Source organism: Bacillus rossius, chromosome 6 (genome assembly GCF_032445375.1).
Source record: "Bacillus rossius redtenbacheri isolate Brsri chromosome 6, Brsri_v3, whole genome shotgun sequence".
Lineage (NCBI taxonomy): Eukaryota > Metazoa > Arthropoda > Insecta > Phasmatodea > Bacillidae > Bacillus > Bacillus rossius.
In genome coordinates this window covers 15,265,675-15,282,295 of record NC_086334.1, presented here as the reverse complement: position 1 = coordinate 15,282,295, position 16,621 = coordinate 15,265,675, and the positions used below count along the sequence as shown (strand labels likewise).

Here is a 16,621-nt window from a genome sequence, read left to right as displayed (position 1 = left end):
TTTCATCATGAAAATTATTTCATAATATTTTTTTTTGGTTTCTTAAGAGTTGAAAAAGAGTGACGCCATCTTTGTTTCAAAGGTTTTGTTGATAATTTGTTTACATCATTTAATTTTAAAAACATTTTTGGCTCTTTTGAGTATAAAATACACATTCACCTAATGCCTTGTTATTAGTAGTGACTCTCTGCTACAAAGAGTTTCTCCTGTGAAATAATAATTGATGTATAGGATTTAATTATATTTATATGAATGGTCTTAGAAAAATCAATAAATAGTATAATTAAAAAATTACAACTTACTATGATTAATGATGGAGCAGAAAATAAGACATCAAGGACCGGTGTTATGACCTCCAGTGTAACTTTAGGATAAAATGTTAATCAAAGGAAGCTCTAATTTTTGTCTTACAAAACCCCCAGTTTACGCCTAACTCTCAGATATACCCTTGTCGTCGTCCCTCCGAAGGCCATGAAGCCCGGCCTCCACCCGCCAGTATTAAACCCATCTAACGGAACGCATCCCTAGCACAATTCACGTGAGTCAAGCGAGCCGCCAACGCCGGTGAGTGCCTTCCCAGATTTCGTCCATATGTCCACACTACCAAACAGTTCTCACACATCATAAATTGCTGTGATTAATTAAGTGATTTTTAATTAGCAGAACAACCCTTAACAGAGAAAGTGCGTCGTAGGGGTGCAGCGGATTTCCCCGTGGGGAACCGCAATTAATAAACGTCCGGAATGCCCCTTGCGGCCTTCCGCCAATAATTAACCACAGTGTTAACCAACCTAATTTACCTCCCTGTTTTTACTTGCGAATAGCCACTGGAGTAAGTCAACAAGTGACAGACAGTCTCCAGCTTGACTTTTTATCTTCAAATATAATTTAATAAATTTTGTTATGTATTATTATAGGCCTTCCGCCAACTAATTCAGACAGATGTCATTAAGATACGAGTGTTCTATAAGTAATAATGACTAATTATGATTATAAAATTGGATTAACAGCACATTAGAAAGTTTGGCACATCATGACACTTCCTCCCCTCCCAAGCCGGCACAAAGCGGAAGTAAAGTTTTACTCACGGGCCAGGGCGGACGTGTGATCTCGCGGGGAGACTTCAACATTCGTACTTCTAATTCGTCATTCTGGTACCGTAACTATTATAATTCGCTAAAACATTTTCATTTTCTTCTCTCCCCGCGTGCCCCCGTGCCTTTTTCCGGTGCAGGGCTTATTCCGGCCGCTTTAATTTTTGCTCGTCGCGGAACAAAGGTTCGCGACGCAGTCACCTTATGGTCCAGGCAGACTCCCACGAACAGAACTTCGCATAATTCGTCAAGCATACGCCTGCCGACTGCAATCCTAAAGACTTTGCCAATTAATATTATCTTTGTGGCCCCGCGACTCACACAGGTGAGCCCAGGCACGAATCTCTATACAGATTATCACGGGAGTGGCCGTTAATCCACCTAAACTATTCTTCGACCCACAGATCAATGTAGGGACCTTGTTTGCAAGTGCCGCAATGTAACATCCATGTAACACGTAATTAATTATCAATGCGAGTGTATGTATTGCCAATGTATTTTTGGTTCAGTGTAATTGTGTAACTTGTGTCTCCATCCACACCAGGTGAGATGCGAGATTAAAAAAACTAGCACCTAAATACCATTTCTTTATTTCGCAAATGCCTCCTGAGCAATTAGGAAACAATCCTCTACACTGTCTAGGGCCAGTGCTTATTAGAAGTAGGGACTTATTCCTACCATCAACAGCCTTCGATCTTAGTGGAACACGCAGGGGAAAAAACCCACGACCATCTCGGTTAATTCTCAAATTAACCTGGCGCCCTCCGGAGATTTCCTTTAGAGCCACTGAAAACCACTAGGACCGCCCCGGGTCTCGATCCTGAGACCGCGGGTGATGGCACCCTCAATTAAAGTTTACCAAAGATCACTGTCATATATGTGTGTGTGTGTCTGGCAACTACCAACCCTTTACCCCTGAGGCAGGAGGTAAAGGTTCGTATGGATCAGGTACTCCATAACAAATTGTAAAGAGTCTCTGGGCGGCATTCAATAGAGAGCTAGTCCCGAGACTCACACAGACAAAAAAAAACACCCTTTACCTTGGCGTATCTCGTCGGCTTAGTGAAGCTCGCGGCTCTTGGGAATTAATGACACTAGTAGTAGTTTACCCCATCATTAACATTGAACATCGTGTTAAATGGCAGTATCCTATAAAATACGACATTATCCCTAATTCTGCCTCAACTTTTGAAATTTTTTCCCAGATTAATATTTTTTTCCCCCATTCTTTTGGGCGCTTGATAAATACCTAATCTGTACTAATGTCTTAAACCTTTCTTACATTTGTTATTGAAGAAGTTGAAGTGGTGAGAGAGTGGGCCTCACTCTTGTATTGCGCTGTAATGAATGTTATCTACCCAACGACCTGGTTAAACAAAAAAAAAAAAACAAAAGGCAGACTCACCGATTTGGCTTAAACTGTGTGAGTAGAAGCAGATAGGTGTCATTTCAAAATCCTAAAGAATCTCGCTTGAGTGGGCCATATAAAACGAGAAATAGCTCTTACTTTAAAGATTTTAAAGTAATATTTGAACGATATTTTTCTTTTATTGTTAAGTCAGTGGTGTGGCACAGTGGCCAAACCCATGAGCTGGCATTGTGTCGGCACGGACTCGATACCCACAGATACATTTTGTTTTTACATTTTATTTTTTTTCGCAATATTACAACTATAAATTACAGAAATTAAATATATTTCAAAAGTTAAATTTGTAGATATAAATAAAAAATATATTTTTCTAACTTTTAAAGTTTACTGTAATTTAGTTAATTAATTTATCTAAACATCATCCAGGGGTAAGGTGTTGTTGGAATTAAAAGGACTAACTTGTGCTTACATAATTGTTACTATTATAAGGACATGGTAAAAGTAATTTTGTCCCCCTCCCCCCGAGATCCAACATCCCCCCTGATTTTATTATTATTATTTTAACTGGTGAAGAAGGTGGAGGAGGTATCCCGAGTTAAACCCAGTGGCTCATGGCACCATTCATCACATTTCCAAAACTTGTGGGGAAAAAAACCCGGGTTTTAATACGTCGGGAATCGAAACAGGATTGCCTCGGTGGGAGGCGAGAGATTTGATCGCTTGGAGTGAAAGTTTGGTTAATTCGGCTCAACAGTCTATAAGGCTTACACTGTATTTGCAGTAGTAGCTGCGAGCACCACCATCAGCTCCTGGAGAGTATCTTTCTTACATATATCTGCATTGCTAGGTGAGAGATACCGGGGAGTCGTCAACGTGCGGCCGACCTGTCAGATGGTCGAGACGGCCAGGACCGTGTACTCGACGCGAACGTCCTCGGACCACCAGCTGCACACTCACCATGTAGAAGAAGCCGAACTTGGTGTAGGGGAAGGTGCTCCCGCCGCTGAGGAACGAGGTGGACGAGGTGATTCTGAGCAGGAAGTGCCTGTGCCCAGCGAAGAGCAGCTCGTCGACCGTGTGCGTGGACGAGAGCGTGCACCACACGGAGACCACCCGTTGGAACACGTAGGAACTCTTCTCAGCCAGGGTCGCTGCCTGGGACAGCGAGGTCCAAACACTGACCGATTGCATGGCCTCCAAGTCTCGTCGATATCGACATCATTAGAAACACCAATAATATAGTTAAAAAGTAAAAAAAAAATTTCCAGTGGCGAGATTTTAAGCACGTCACGTTAGGTGATCAAGCGCGTGCTCTATTGCGATACTACTAATCCTATTGGAATTTAGAAGGAGAATATGTATTATAATCACTGAAATGCCAATCTTCTTAGGTACCGTATTTTAAAACTTTTGTAATTACTTTTTGCTACGACTATTTTAGTGTACCAAATCTATTCCAGGGTAGTTTCACTATCTTAAAGTTACATTTGGCACACAATACGATTTGTATATCATCCAATATTTACAAAATTGGCTATTATACTGGTTTGCGTTGCTACACGTGGGTCCGTCATCTTGTCTACACATTTCCGTTCATCGAATTCAGTTCCATTGTCACGAAATTACCCCTCCTAAGTGCCGTACACGAAGCGTTGAGATGTTCACACACCAAGACTTCGAGCCCTGGCAACATCCGTACTTTGCAGGAACGGAATACACTGGGCTCAGGAACATGTGGGCACCGACTCTCTGACTCAGGTCTCAAAAGCACAGGTCGTGCCGTGGTTGCTGGGATCGAACCCCACGACTCTCGCCTCACGAGTTTCACTATCTTGAAGTTACATTTGGCACACAGATACTATTTGTACATCGTCTAATATTTACAAATTTCAGCCGTCACGGGCACCTGCAGGCCTACATCCCATACGAGACCTTCCCCCTGGCCGAACAACACAACACACTTACCGTCAACGAAACTATGTCAGCGGTGGTGATGGGGTCGTCCAGAGAACCATTAGACCGCCCAGGGTCGAAATACCACAGCTTGGACTGCCGGTAGCTGACTGTGTTGTTCTTATGCCATTGCAGATCCACCTTCTCGTCGTATTCACTGCGCATGACGCATGAGCAGTCTCTCATTACCAATCTTTAATGGGGTTGTATAATAAATTATATTGCTTATAATAGTTGGTGATTTTGCATCTGATTTAAAATAATAATAATATAAATCCATTTATCTGTTTATAAAATAGTTTTTTCTACTAAAGAAGTTCTAATTTATAAGTATTTATAAACTCAAAAGCAAATTTTTACGTCAAAAGAGACCAGAGTTCCTTCAGGGTTTTGGGAAAACCTATTTGTTTATTAATTTAATCACTGATATATTTTAAAAATAAAGAGTTTCAAGACGAAGGGTATGTACAAACGGTTAATGCAAAACGCCATATCACATGATTTAATGCTTTCAGTTCACACAGCTACTAAAAAAAAATTATTTTAATTGATGACTTTTTTAGTAGAAAAAAACATTTTCTTTCAATCTGATGTAATGTTACATTTAGGTAAACATAATTATTTCTGTGCTTTGACGAAGTCAGGAAGAGAAGACCTTATTTCTAATGAGCGTTTTAGACATTTAACTAATTTGACAAGTACAGTACCTACTGTTGACAGAAAAACATTCGCCCTTATTTATGTTATAACCAACGTTTTCCAATAGCTTTGGTTAGCTGATTATAGCTTAGTAGGGATTTGAATCACATTACTTGTTAAGTTAGTATTTTAAAAATAAATGTTTTAAATATGATAAAAAAGCCAATTGTTTGATATTCTACCCTGTGTTTTAAGTCATTTATCATTAGCTGCTAATACTGTATAAGGACTCATTGATGAATTAATAATGTAAGGGTATCCCAACAGATTTCACCCGGATGTGAGATAGGGCAGAGATAGCTTTGAAATCTAACATTTTTATAAACTTTTTTAAGTTCATTAGAGAGTTCTCGAAATGCATTTGGTAAAACAATACAGCACGGAGCACGATATGTATCGTCTTGTTAAACATCCTGATTCGTGATTATTGGATAGCTAATTAAGTTTACACAACCCGAAATTTAATGTAACGTTAAAATTGCATTCAATATATTTTCCATTAAGAATTTGAAACAAAAAATAAAATGTAAGCGAATCTTTCAGTAGGTACTCACCAGAGATGTGTAACTTCTAACCTCGGTAAAACGAGAAAATTTATGTGTTCTCATGTTGTAAAGGTACTTATAATACGAAACTCGGTCTCGAATTTTAACGTAGAATTCCTTAAAATATTGCTGAGCGTGATAAATATACCCAAATTGTGTTTTCCACGTAGTGTTCTTCACTTCTGAGCAAAAATTCTCACGGCCTATTTTCACTGTTTATATTAACTGAACACAGTTCTCTATACCACTATACAGAACGAAAATGTACATCTTTGGCGATGTTGTGTACAGATAAATACGTAAGTACCTCAGAGGCACAAGGCACTATGTCAAATTTTTGCAAAAATTCACTTTTAACCATAAACGTCATCACCGTTTGACGTTTGTTCTATTGGCATACGACACTAAGTTCTACTAAATGTCAAAAAATTCACATACATTGGGTAGATAATTGTTGAGTAAATAAGTGAGGTACTCTTTGAACTGCTCTCATGAAAAATGTGGCTTTTGTGACGCAGTGTCTTGTGCCCCCGAGGTATTTTATTTGCTGATGTATTTTTGGTTGTTCACCAGCACTGAGACGAAACACCGCTGAGTGGACCAAACCTGTAGGTGTACGGGCCCGTCTCGACGACCCTCGGTCTGCCCCCGCCCGGGTACTCCTCCGGGTTGGTCCAGTTGAACAGGTACACCCTGAAGGTCAGCGGGTACTGGGACTTCCGCCAGGGCTCGTAGCGCACGCAGTCGGGCGAGACGACCATGGTCTGGAGAAACACCACGCGCGCGGGACATGTCGAGCGTGGCGAAGTTAAGGACTTTTATGACATGTGAATTACCGAACAACAAATAAAAATAGTTGTATCGATCAAGAACAGTGAGTAGAATAACGGGCAAATAAGTTGTACGTGGTGTACACCAGAACACTTATTTCTATTTTTTTTTGGCAATTTTTGTGAGCTAGAAAACACTTTAAAAAAAAATGTCATGCTGTTGTTCTAAAAAAAAATTATGCCTACATTCATTTAGATGCAAGAACAAGTAAACTGTTTTCATACAAAGTGGACCCTTAGAACGTAATTGCCTATTTATTTTTTATATTTCTTAAAGTAAAATATTCTATGCAGGTACATGTCTAACAAGTGGAACGTACACATATGTTGATCGTAAGTATGCTTACTACCCTAATTATCCAGTTAAAGTATAATTTATCACGGCAAAGTACCGAAACATTATTATTATTATTATGGTACTTAACTAATTTGCGCTTGTAGGTAAGTGTGATCGTAGAGTAGTGTTCGCAAAGGATCTTGGCCGAATTTTGAGCAAGCGGATACGAGGTGAACATTTATCGCGGTACTTTAGTTTATACCGCGCTAATTACTGGCTGATTCAGCTGGTGACATAGACTATACAAATGAATGTGATTTATATTCTGCCAATAATAGAGTTATAAGATACGTTATAATGGCTAAAGAAACCACAATGAAGTTAAAACGAGGTAAATAGGATGTTCATTGAAAGGAAGATCAAAACATTAAAAACGCACGCATTTAACTATCGTATCTATAGTAAAATGGGACGTTTTTCAATGTTCATGCTATCTTCTTCAATCTATTCGCGCTCTACGATTGCCTCATTAAGAAATCTGTGAGCAGAATCGCTAAAAGTATAAATCAACCATCACAATTAAAACAAAAAAAACCGATATTAGAAATGAAAACAAATGTATTAAGAAGTATTAAATGGAGAGCGTATGGCTACTGCAAATAAATCTATTTTTGATATTAACTATGAACAACTCATTTGGATTTAAATCATGTGGTTAGGAGCTCGCCTTTGGCTCATTGTTTGGGTCATCGAATGTTATACTTCTTAATCTGCCCGGATTTTGAGTATCGAAGTCATCAGTCTTTCGTAATTAGAACGATAAACTAGCACTCAATATAGCATACTGAAATTGAGACATTTACCTATTACATTATGAAGATCGTTACAAATTTTAAAATTAAATGCTAAAGTTACATTCTGCACGTTACCTGCGAAATCTCACCTCATTGATTATGAGACTGTAGATGTCATTCACGAACACCATAGTGACGGCTCCCAGGAGAATTAGAAATACGCCGAGACATGCTGATATTTTCAACCACGTCCTGGATTTGAACACCATGATTTCGGTGATTCCGAGGTGTCAACGTCTTCAGTTCCTAGCAAAGGGTTGAAATGGACATTATTTATTCATGTTGTGATTCATTAATCATGCTAAAACACAAGTTACGACACTTAAAAAAAATAAAGTTCTGACACATGAATTAAGAAACAAAAAATACTCTTTATACAAATAAGTTATTTATATACGTTTGTTATGGACCACTTAATATAAACACAGTTCGAGAGAAAATTTCTCTGGAATATACGAGGAGAGAGGCGGGATTATGTGTAAGAAAACAAGGGGTAAACAAATATACTCATTAGCTGAAACTTTAATTGGAGGCTAAATAAAATGTTCTTGAAACGCAATACGCTAAAAAAGTTAAATGACGTTTTCAAATAATATCGGTCTATAAATAAAGTAAGACGCAAAAAAAAAAAAAAAAAAAAAAACGCCAGCATGGGCCAACTTTCAACTTCTGTTTTGGCTTAAGTTTACGAAATCCACGTTATAACAAGTGAAAACTATATAAAAAAATTAAGGTTTTAGACGTAACGCGTACAGAAAGCTACACTTTTCTTTTTACCACACGAATTACGTTCTATCTTATCAAAAGATTGCACAGTGGAAGCAATTAATGATTTAAAAATAATTATTAAGAATTTCACACGTTTTCAAGAAAAAAATTATAATTTTTATAGAATCACGATTAAAAAAAAATATATATTTTACAGTTTTATAGTTTAAAGTTGTGGGATTGGTGATGTATTGTGTGTGACTTGCGTGTTTTATGAATATCCGTAGTTTTCTTGCGTTTTTTGTTTGTTTTGTATTTACGCTCTTGGGACGTTTATGGACCCAGGCTGAGTGAACCTAAACACCATATACACCAAGGACATTATACAATGCAATCAATTACATATAAATTAATTTGTAATATCTAGAGACCGGAAAAAAATCGTGGCTTCATTTTGCGATAGGCTATAATCCAAACTCGTTCACCTTCACACTGCTTCAGTGATTGGACTCTACAGTCTAGCTGAGGAACTCCGAGCCAATGGTAAACACTGAACAAAAGAAGCATCGAATCACAAGCATCCCGGTTAACAGATCTCACGAGTCAGCGGCCAATGAGCAGTTGTTATTTGCCCGAGTACATAGAGTATATTGGAGGTAATTAAACCGCGAATGTTTCCAATCCTTAGTAATATCTAAATACAGCCCACTGACTGTCTGACATTTAACTGTGGCGCGAAGCCCTTGTGTATTTGCCGGCGAAGGCGTCAGGCCCGGTGCGACGAGTGACAGCCAGTGACAGCGACAGACAGTGACAGACTCACAGTCACCTCACGATTAGGAGAACCGTTTTTTTTATTTCGATCCGTTATTCATAGCTCGAGCCGCAGGTAGATGATAAATAATTAGATTATTCAGTAGTGTACTACTATTGGTAGTACAGTAGAATAAGGGAGACTACGAAGACCGTGTACAGGATTCAAGTACACAGTAGTGTACTTGAGACCTTAAATTACGTACATCACTTGCCCTTGTGGCGTAACTACTTGACGATTACAGACAGGTTCAATGTTGGTCCGAACAGTTTGTATTATTATTCATATTATTAGTATGATAAAAGATATCAATTTGAATGAAAAAGCAATGTTTAACTGATATGAGTAATTTTTAACACTTCATTAGCGTCACGCAAATTTAAGACAGTTAACTTTAAATTTTATATCAATTACAGCCTAAAACGTTTTTAAAAATGGCAGTGTTTTTTTAATGGGGATTAGGCCTTGCCATATTGTATTTTAAGATATTTTGTTACCGCTTACAATAAAGCATCAATTTTTTTGGGTAGAAATGGCATAGGCCATAGCTTTGGCTACTTGTTAAAGTTAATACTCGTGAACTGGTTTGATTGTCGTGACAGTTTCAGTCGCCCGCGTGAAAAGAATCAGTTTTTTTTCCAGAGGTTAGGCCTACAGACTGGAGCCTGTTAGTAAATATGTGGTTTGCAACAATGGTTTAGAAGGTCTGGGAGATAAGATTTTTGCCTTTACATGCCAAAAATTTGGATAAAAAGTACAAACTTTGAATTATAACAAAACGAAATTTTTTTAACTTGATGTAAGTTTTTGGACATACGCCATTGCTTAGCACTTTTTCTGTAGAAGAAAACTAAAAAATAAACTAAATAAATAAATAAAAATACCCAAGAGACAAAAAAACAAACAAATTAAGCAAAAAATTGCTGTTGTCAACAGGATATAAACACCACAAAATATTCCGTAACAGGAATATGGTCAACAAACAAAGAAAAAAAACAAAGAAAAATGTACTAAGAGAACGAAAAAACCCACAAATTATGACGACACAAAAATATTGAACCCAAAAAAATTCAGCACAGCGGTTGAAACGAGACAAAAAAAGTGCTTAGCAATGGCGTATGTCCAAAAACTTACATCAAGTCATGCACTCCCATTGCACAAATCTTTCAAAGATAAGAAAAATTTTAAAATCAAAATTGGCGGGGTTTAATCCCCCTTAACTTAAAGGCTATCTCAAGAAAAACACAGATTCATTTACGTTCATAATTGCATACTTCCAGTTCGGACAGCCCCTGTGACGTCACTTCCGGGGACAATAAACAAACACGGCTTAAAGTGGTGGGTCTGATGTTTGTCTTTATCTTTCCACCGAAACCTTATCAGATAATTTAGCTAGGTCTTTCACAAAGTATTCGTTTATCAATTTACCTTCAATTTTTATTAATTAAGGGATATTCCTGCAAATTTATCACCATGACTTTCTTGGATTTTATTTTTAGTTAAAAATCTTACCAAAATATATTTTATGAACTTTATTTTCAAACTGTAAAATGTCACGTATTTTAACGTAGTTATGAACATTTATGTGGCTTATTACCACTGTTAGGTAAAACTTATTACGCCGCTAGAATGTTTCTCACGTGAGCACTCTGCCTACATACTCGGTAATCACCCGGTGAATCAACAACCACCACTGTGGCATATCGTGCCATTTAACATCAGCCGTCATTATTCACTTGAAGAGAGCGATCAAGTCGGGAAATCTCGGCTACACTGAAGTGACCTCTTGTTGCACTTACAAGAGACTAGTGAAAATTTAATAATAATAAAAACAACCCCTACATCAGCGGATTCGCTGACGAACTAAGAACTCTGCCAAAAGCGAAATAAGAAACACACTTCACACCGAGGTAAGGTTGAACTTGAAACGACACCGTCATCTATGTCTCACCCGTGACGACGTCCCAGCCACCGTCGCGTCAAAGGTCTGCAGGAGTGGACGTCGGAGGTCGGCCGGGTCGAAGGTCAACTCAACTCCTTCCGTGGCGCGGCGTCAGACTTCACCACCGCGCGGGCAGATCCCGCGGAGACTGCTCGCAGCACGACCACGCTGGACCAACACTTCGTCCCGACGACCAGACGTCTGTTATCTGCATCTTCAGTTAAAATGAATAAATTTCGTTCTCCATCACCGAAGACTGCAGTATTTTGATTATTTATCTCCGCGAAACTTGTTCACAATAACTAACTTGAGTTTTTGCAGACGTTGATTTATGGTGGCGATAACTTCCGGGAGTTCAAAGATCAATGTCGGTAAAAATGGATTTTGTTTTCTTTTAGTTATCCAAGGCAACAAGGTCACACAGACTCCCACTGAAGTCATTCACGATAATGAGAGAGCGCGTGCCTTGACACGTTTCAACTATCCGTACAGCTACCGTCAACAAAAAGTTACTTACTTGTTTGATGCCCTCTTTCCATCTCCTCGCAACCAGCACAGGCCGGCATCGGTTGTCCAGTGGTCAGCGCTCTTGGTCGTGGGTTAAGGTCCCACTTAGGGAATGTGTGTCCTTAGAAATAGTCTGCAGGACCGTCTCTCACTAAGACTCCGGCAAAAGGCGTGGATGTTGAGTATGTATGGAACACAAAAAAAAAAAGAGCATGTGTAACTCAGTACTCGTGATAGAAGTGAAACATCTTTGGCAATTCTAGGCAACTCAAACCTCGACTCGCAAGTATATCATAAGGGGTAAATCGGCGGAGAGAGAGAAATGTGGGGGGGGGGGGGATATGAGAAGATAAATTCTCACACTTAAAAGAAAAACTGCGCTTGTTACTGTTTCTTCAAACAATTCTGCCATTTGGAACACACCTAATCTCTGAAAGAAAAACGAAATTCATAACAGGCAGCGCTATCTATGCGGTAAATGCAGGGACTGTCTCAACAGCGCTCTCTACTTTGCTGGTTGAACAAGGAGGAATGCGAGCGCTCTGCTAGCAAATATAAAATTCTAAACATTCACAGCTGACTACTGTATAGGATACCTATATCTATTTTCTGGAACAAGTGAATGCATATACTCTCTGTCTTAAATCTTTCATTCATATAAGTAGTATATAAATGGGGCTTCTGGCACAGGCTTCCAGGCTGTGGTGCTGTGTGTCCTTTCCGCCATCTTGGATTGTGACGTCACGGCGGCCATCTTGGAGGAGTGTAACGGGACACAGCGTAACGGGACAAGTTTGACCTTGACCTTTGACCTTGACCCCGGCGGCCATTTTGGACCCGCCATCTTGGATCCGCCATTTTGGATGACGTCATTTTGTTTTCTCGAACTTTCCGCCATTTTGTTTTCCGCCATTTTGAATTATGACGTCACCCTTGCAATTTCCGTTACGGCCGCCATCTTTAACTTTTTTATTTATTATCCGATTTTAATGAAAATTTTTTTAAAATTTATAAAAAAATTAAATTAATAAAATTTTAATAAAAAATATTTAAAAAAGGTACTTTTAGACACGGAGTTCGGAGTCCTCGGTTCGAACCCGACGAGGTCAAAAAAAATTAAAAATGGCGACAGGCTCCTTCCGCAATGGTGGCTGCAGGCAGACTGACTGGCCCCCACCACTTTTTTCAAAGCATATATATCGACAGTGAGCATGACGTCATGTCCGCCATCTTGTCTTCGATGTTGGAAACCATCATCATTGTATCGGCGGCGAGAGTGCGCTGGCGCCTAGTTAGTTTGATTCTTACCCGCTAGAGTGCAGTAATCATTTATTACTGTGACACCCGCCATCTTGAAATTTGGCCGCCATCTTGAAAATCCGTAATTTTAATGTTAGAGATTCGGGGAAAAGTTCAAAATCCATTAAATAAATTTGTAATCTATATACTGATTGATTAGATCGACTAAGGTCCTTGGTTTGATCCCTGGCCGATACAAAGCAACTTTAATTTAAAAAATACCACAAAAGTGTTAGGTTTGAGAAAATAAAAACACCACAAGTTCTTTTAAAAAAAAAAACTTTTATTACATAAATTCAATACACTACTACAAGTACAAAAAATAATACACAGACATAGAACTAAAGCCTTGTGGATTTCTCGATGTCTGCATCTGCCACCCACGAATTAAAGCGAGGTGGAAAGCCCCACCACTTGACGTAGGACAGTCCGTTTCTTCGTTTTATAATCTTCTCCACCAAGTACATATCAGGATACAACGTAGGCTGAATCTCTTCGGCATAGAAGCCGCCACGGATAGGTTTGTGGTCCAAATCTTCGAGGTAGTAGGTCCTAGGCTCTGATTCACGAACATGTGTCACACGGAAAAGTTCGGGACTCCAGTTCGCAGTGAAACCTTTCTCGAAGATACCTTTCTGCTTGGAGATTCGCACAATGTCGCCGACGTTAGCTTTACGCTTTCGTGGATCTTTCTTCTTCGTGTTGGGAAAAACTGTTTGAAGCAGGCGATTATTCTTTACGTCCTTTGGCTTCATTTTCGTGGTAGAATGCACAGTGGAATTATACTCCCTTATTAGTTTCGGCAAGATGTCAAGCCACTTGTAATTTCCGTTAGCCGTGAACTGCCGCCACATCTTGGAACGCAAAGTTCTGTTAAACCTTTCGACAACGGAGGCTTTGACGTTACTAAATGTAGAGTAGTGTTTGATGCCATACTTCTTCATCAAAGCCTTGAAGGTCGCATTGTAGAATTCTTTCCCGAGGTCCGTTTGCAGGTGCGACGGTACACGTCCATCACGCAAAATATTGTTCATGGCCTTGGCTACGTCAGTTGCAGTCTTTGATTTGACAGGTCTAGCCCAAGCGAACTTGCTATAAACATCGATGACTGTCAACATGTACTTGAAACCTTTATTCAATCGGGAATACGGTATCATCTCAACAAGGTCCGCCTGGAATAAATCATCAATTCCACGAACTATGACTTTGCGACGAAGGTATTTCCGTCTAGCAGGAGCATGAAGTTCGCGAGCGATTCCGGTTCGACTCATTGTATGTAGCCGGCTTCCTTCAGTTCTTCAAGTATGGAGACTATTTCGTTGATGTGCGAATAGTTTCCTACACTAAGCGATGCATGTAGAATTCTAAGGCGATCAACTAATTCATTAGGGTCGTCCCAATATACATAGTCAAATGTCTGACCACTTTCTAGCTTTTTTAAACCTTCGCCATGTATTGTTAGTTCACTGAAGAGATTAGCGAGAATGTCGATTTTTTCATGATCTACATCTTTATATACACCACTATCTGGATCGTTATCGCGAAAATGTGCATTGGTTAGCTCTAGCAGTTTTTTGTACTCTTGTAAGTCGTTGTGAGAATATCCTTTAGGCTCCCTGCGAAACAGCAATTCGTACAGACCCGGAGTCCCGCGCGTTTTGAACTCTGCTACGCGCACGATATTTCCTGGTAGAAAGTCTATTTCTTTAGCACCGAGGAACCATTTATTATGTTTTCTGTACACTCCGTAGGTCGTGTCATTATTCCGGCTCGTAAACGATATCAGGTATGGTCGGACCATTGCATTAACTTGATGTCCCTTTTTCGGTATTTTTTTCTTGTGCATGGACTCTGTACTTGTTAAGTCCTCTTCTTCTCGATCTGGTTCATACTTTCTCTTCTTTACAGTCGGCATTTCATCTTCAACTTCTGTCTTCACAATGAAGGCTGGTTCTTCCTTGTTTTTAAGTTCGTCGAGGCGACTAGTGATTGGTTTAAATATCTCCTCATTTTCCATCTCACGTGCAAGTCTGGTTCGTCTAGCAAGTAAATATTTTTCGCGAACAGACTGTATAGCTCGATGAAGGTCACTGGCCAGGTCCGACATTGTACTGGCTGAAAACTTATTGCAAGACCTCCTTTTATACTTTTCTATTCGTTCGCAGAAACTTCTTTCTTGTGTTTGGCCAAATCTGAATTTGTTGACGATTGAGATAGTGATGCTTTCAGACTACTTTGAAAAGTCCTCAGATCGTCCCGTCTTTGTGCATTCGATACTTCGATCATGTCGCGAATGCGAGAATCCGAAGCTTCCACGCGCTGGTCTATGGCTACGAGGTACTCAAGAAATTCCTTTTTCACCCCGTCTACTTTTTGAGCCAGTAGCGAAATGTATTTGCGGATAACGTCGTCATGAGACTTGAGAGCAGTACCTAAGTCTCGACTGCTACGACCGAATTTCGAAATGCTATGACTCATGTTTGGTGATAAACTGATCGAAACCTCGTCTGTACCTGCCCTTATATAGAGGCCAGTCTTTGACTATAACTAGGAATCCGTGTTCTTCTTTCCAACACAAGGAGCACATGTCTTTGAATTCCTGGAATGTCATGTCGGTGTTTACGTGATCATCATAAGCGTGGCGTAAATTAAGTTCGTCCATGCGAAACAAAACTATGACATTTGCGTTGTCTCGTAGGAGATGTTTTGGAATACGACTGTACGTCTGACACAGGTAAACGCAGTCTACCTTGGCGTGTCTGCCCATGGAAAAGTACTCTTGTATTATGCCTTGTTTCTCGCACATTACATCGTCGAAAACAAACACGGAATTGGCTTTTGCTTCGCTTGGAGGTACAACATCGGTATTATCGCTAAACGGAAAATACTCCAGACCATCCACAGATCGTAGAACAGTTGCTAGGCGCTGGTACTTTGGCTGTTGCAACGACTTGGAATACAAGTAAACGTTCTCGAACCGAAGACCATTTGGTTCCTCCAGTAAACTCAGTAAAACACACGTTTTACCGCAGTTGGACGGACCCGCCATTATGCAACGTACGGCAGAAGGCAACAGTATGCCATGTCGTGATTCACGCGCACTAAATACATCGTCTTGCGTAATGCGCACGGGCAAACACACGTCTTGCTTGACGACCTGCATTGTACTAAAGTAATTGTATAAAATCAAACACATTTATACTTTCTGGTCAGTTGTGCGTAATGACTCGAAGAGGTAAGAACAAAAAACACATCGGCGCAGGACTCGTGAACTCTCTGATAAACAATCTACCATTCGAGCTACACATTCCCGGCTACAGATTTTGCGGCCCCGGCACGAAACTAGCGAAAAGGTTAGCTCGCGGTGACGTGGGCATTAATTCTCTCGACGAAAAGTGCAAGCAGCACGATATCGCATATTCATTAAGCAAGGATCTGGAATCCAGGCACCGGGCCGACGAGATATTGGCACAGGAAGCCGAAGATATAAGTAAATCGTCGAACGCGGGACTAGGAGAGAAAATCGCAGCGTGGGGCGTATCTAAGATCATGAAGGCAAAGACGAAATTAGGACTGGGTGCTCGTCGAACCAGCTACATCAAGTCAAAGACTAACTCACGCAAGACCAAGAAGCGCAAGATCGGTGCAGGCGTGCAAAAAGCCAAGCAAAAACTACAGACTCTCGACAAGAAGATTATAGGAGGATTTCTTCCTTTGCTTTTGCCTGCAT

General features: G+C 39.9%; 1 protein-coding gene across 1 annotated transcript in view; it reads right to left on the bottom strand.

The window, feature by feature from the left end:
- LOC134532704 (protein peste-like) overlaps window positions 1-11,356 on the bottom strand; it is a 38,361-nt gene extending 27,005 nt beyond the window's left edge. Inside the window, exons 1-5 of the mRNA XM_063369460.1 lie at window positions 11,095-11,356; window positions 7,711-7,867; window positions 6,267-6,424; window positions 4,429-4,573; window positions 3,421-3,618 (exon numbers count right to left, since the gene is read on the bottom strand). Coding sequence (XP_063225530.1) covers window positions 3,421-3,618; window positions 4,429-4,573; window positions 6,267-6,424; window positions 7,711-7,830 — 621 coding nt within the window. The 5' untranslated portion in view covers window positions 7,831-7,867; window positions 11,095-11,356. The remainder of the gene's footprint in view (window positions 1-3,420; window positions 3,619-4,428; window positions 4,574-6,266; window positions 6,425-7,710; window positions 7,868-11,094) is intronic.
- Between the last annotated feature and the right edge of the window lie 5,265 nt (window positions 11,357-16,621).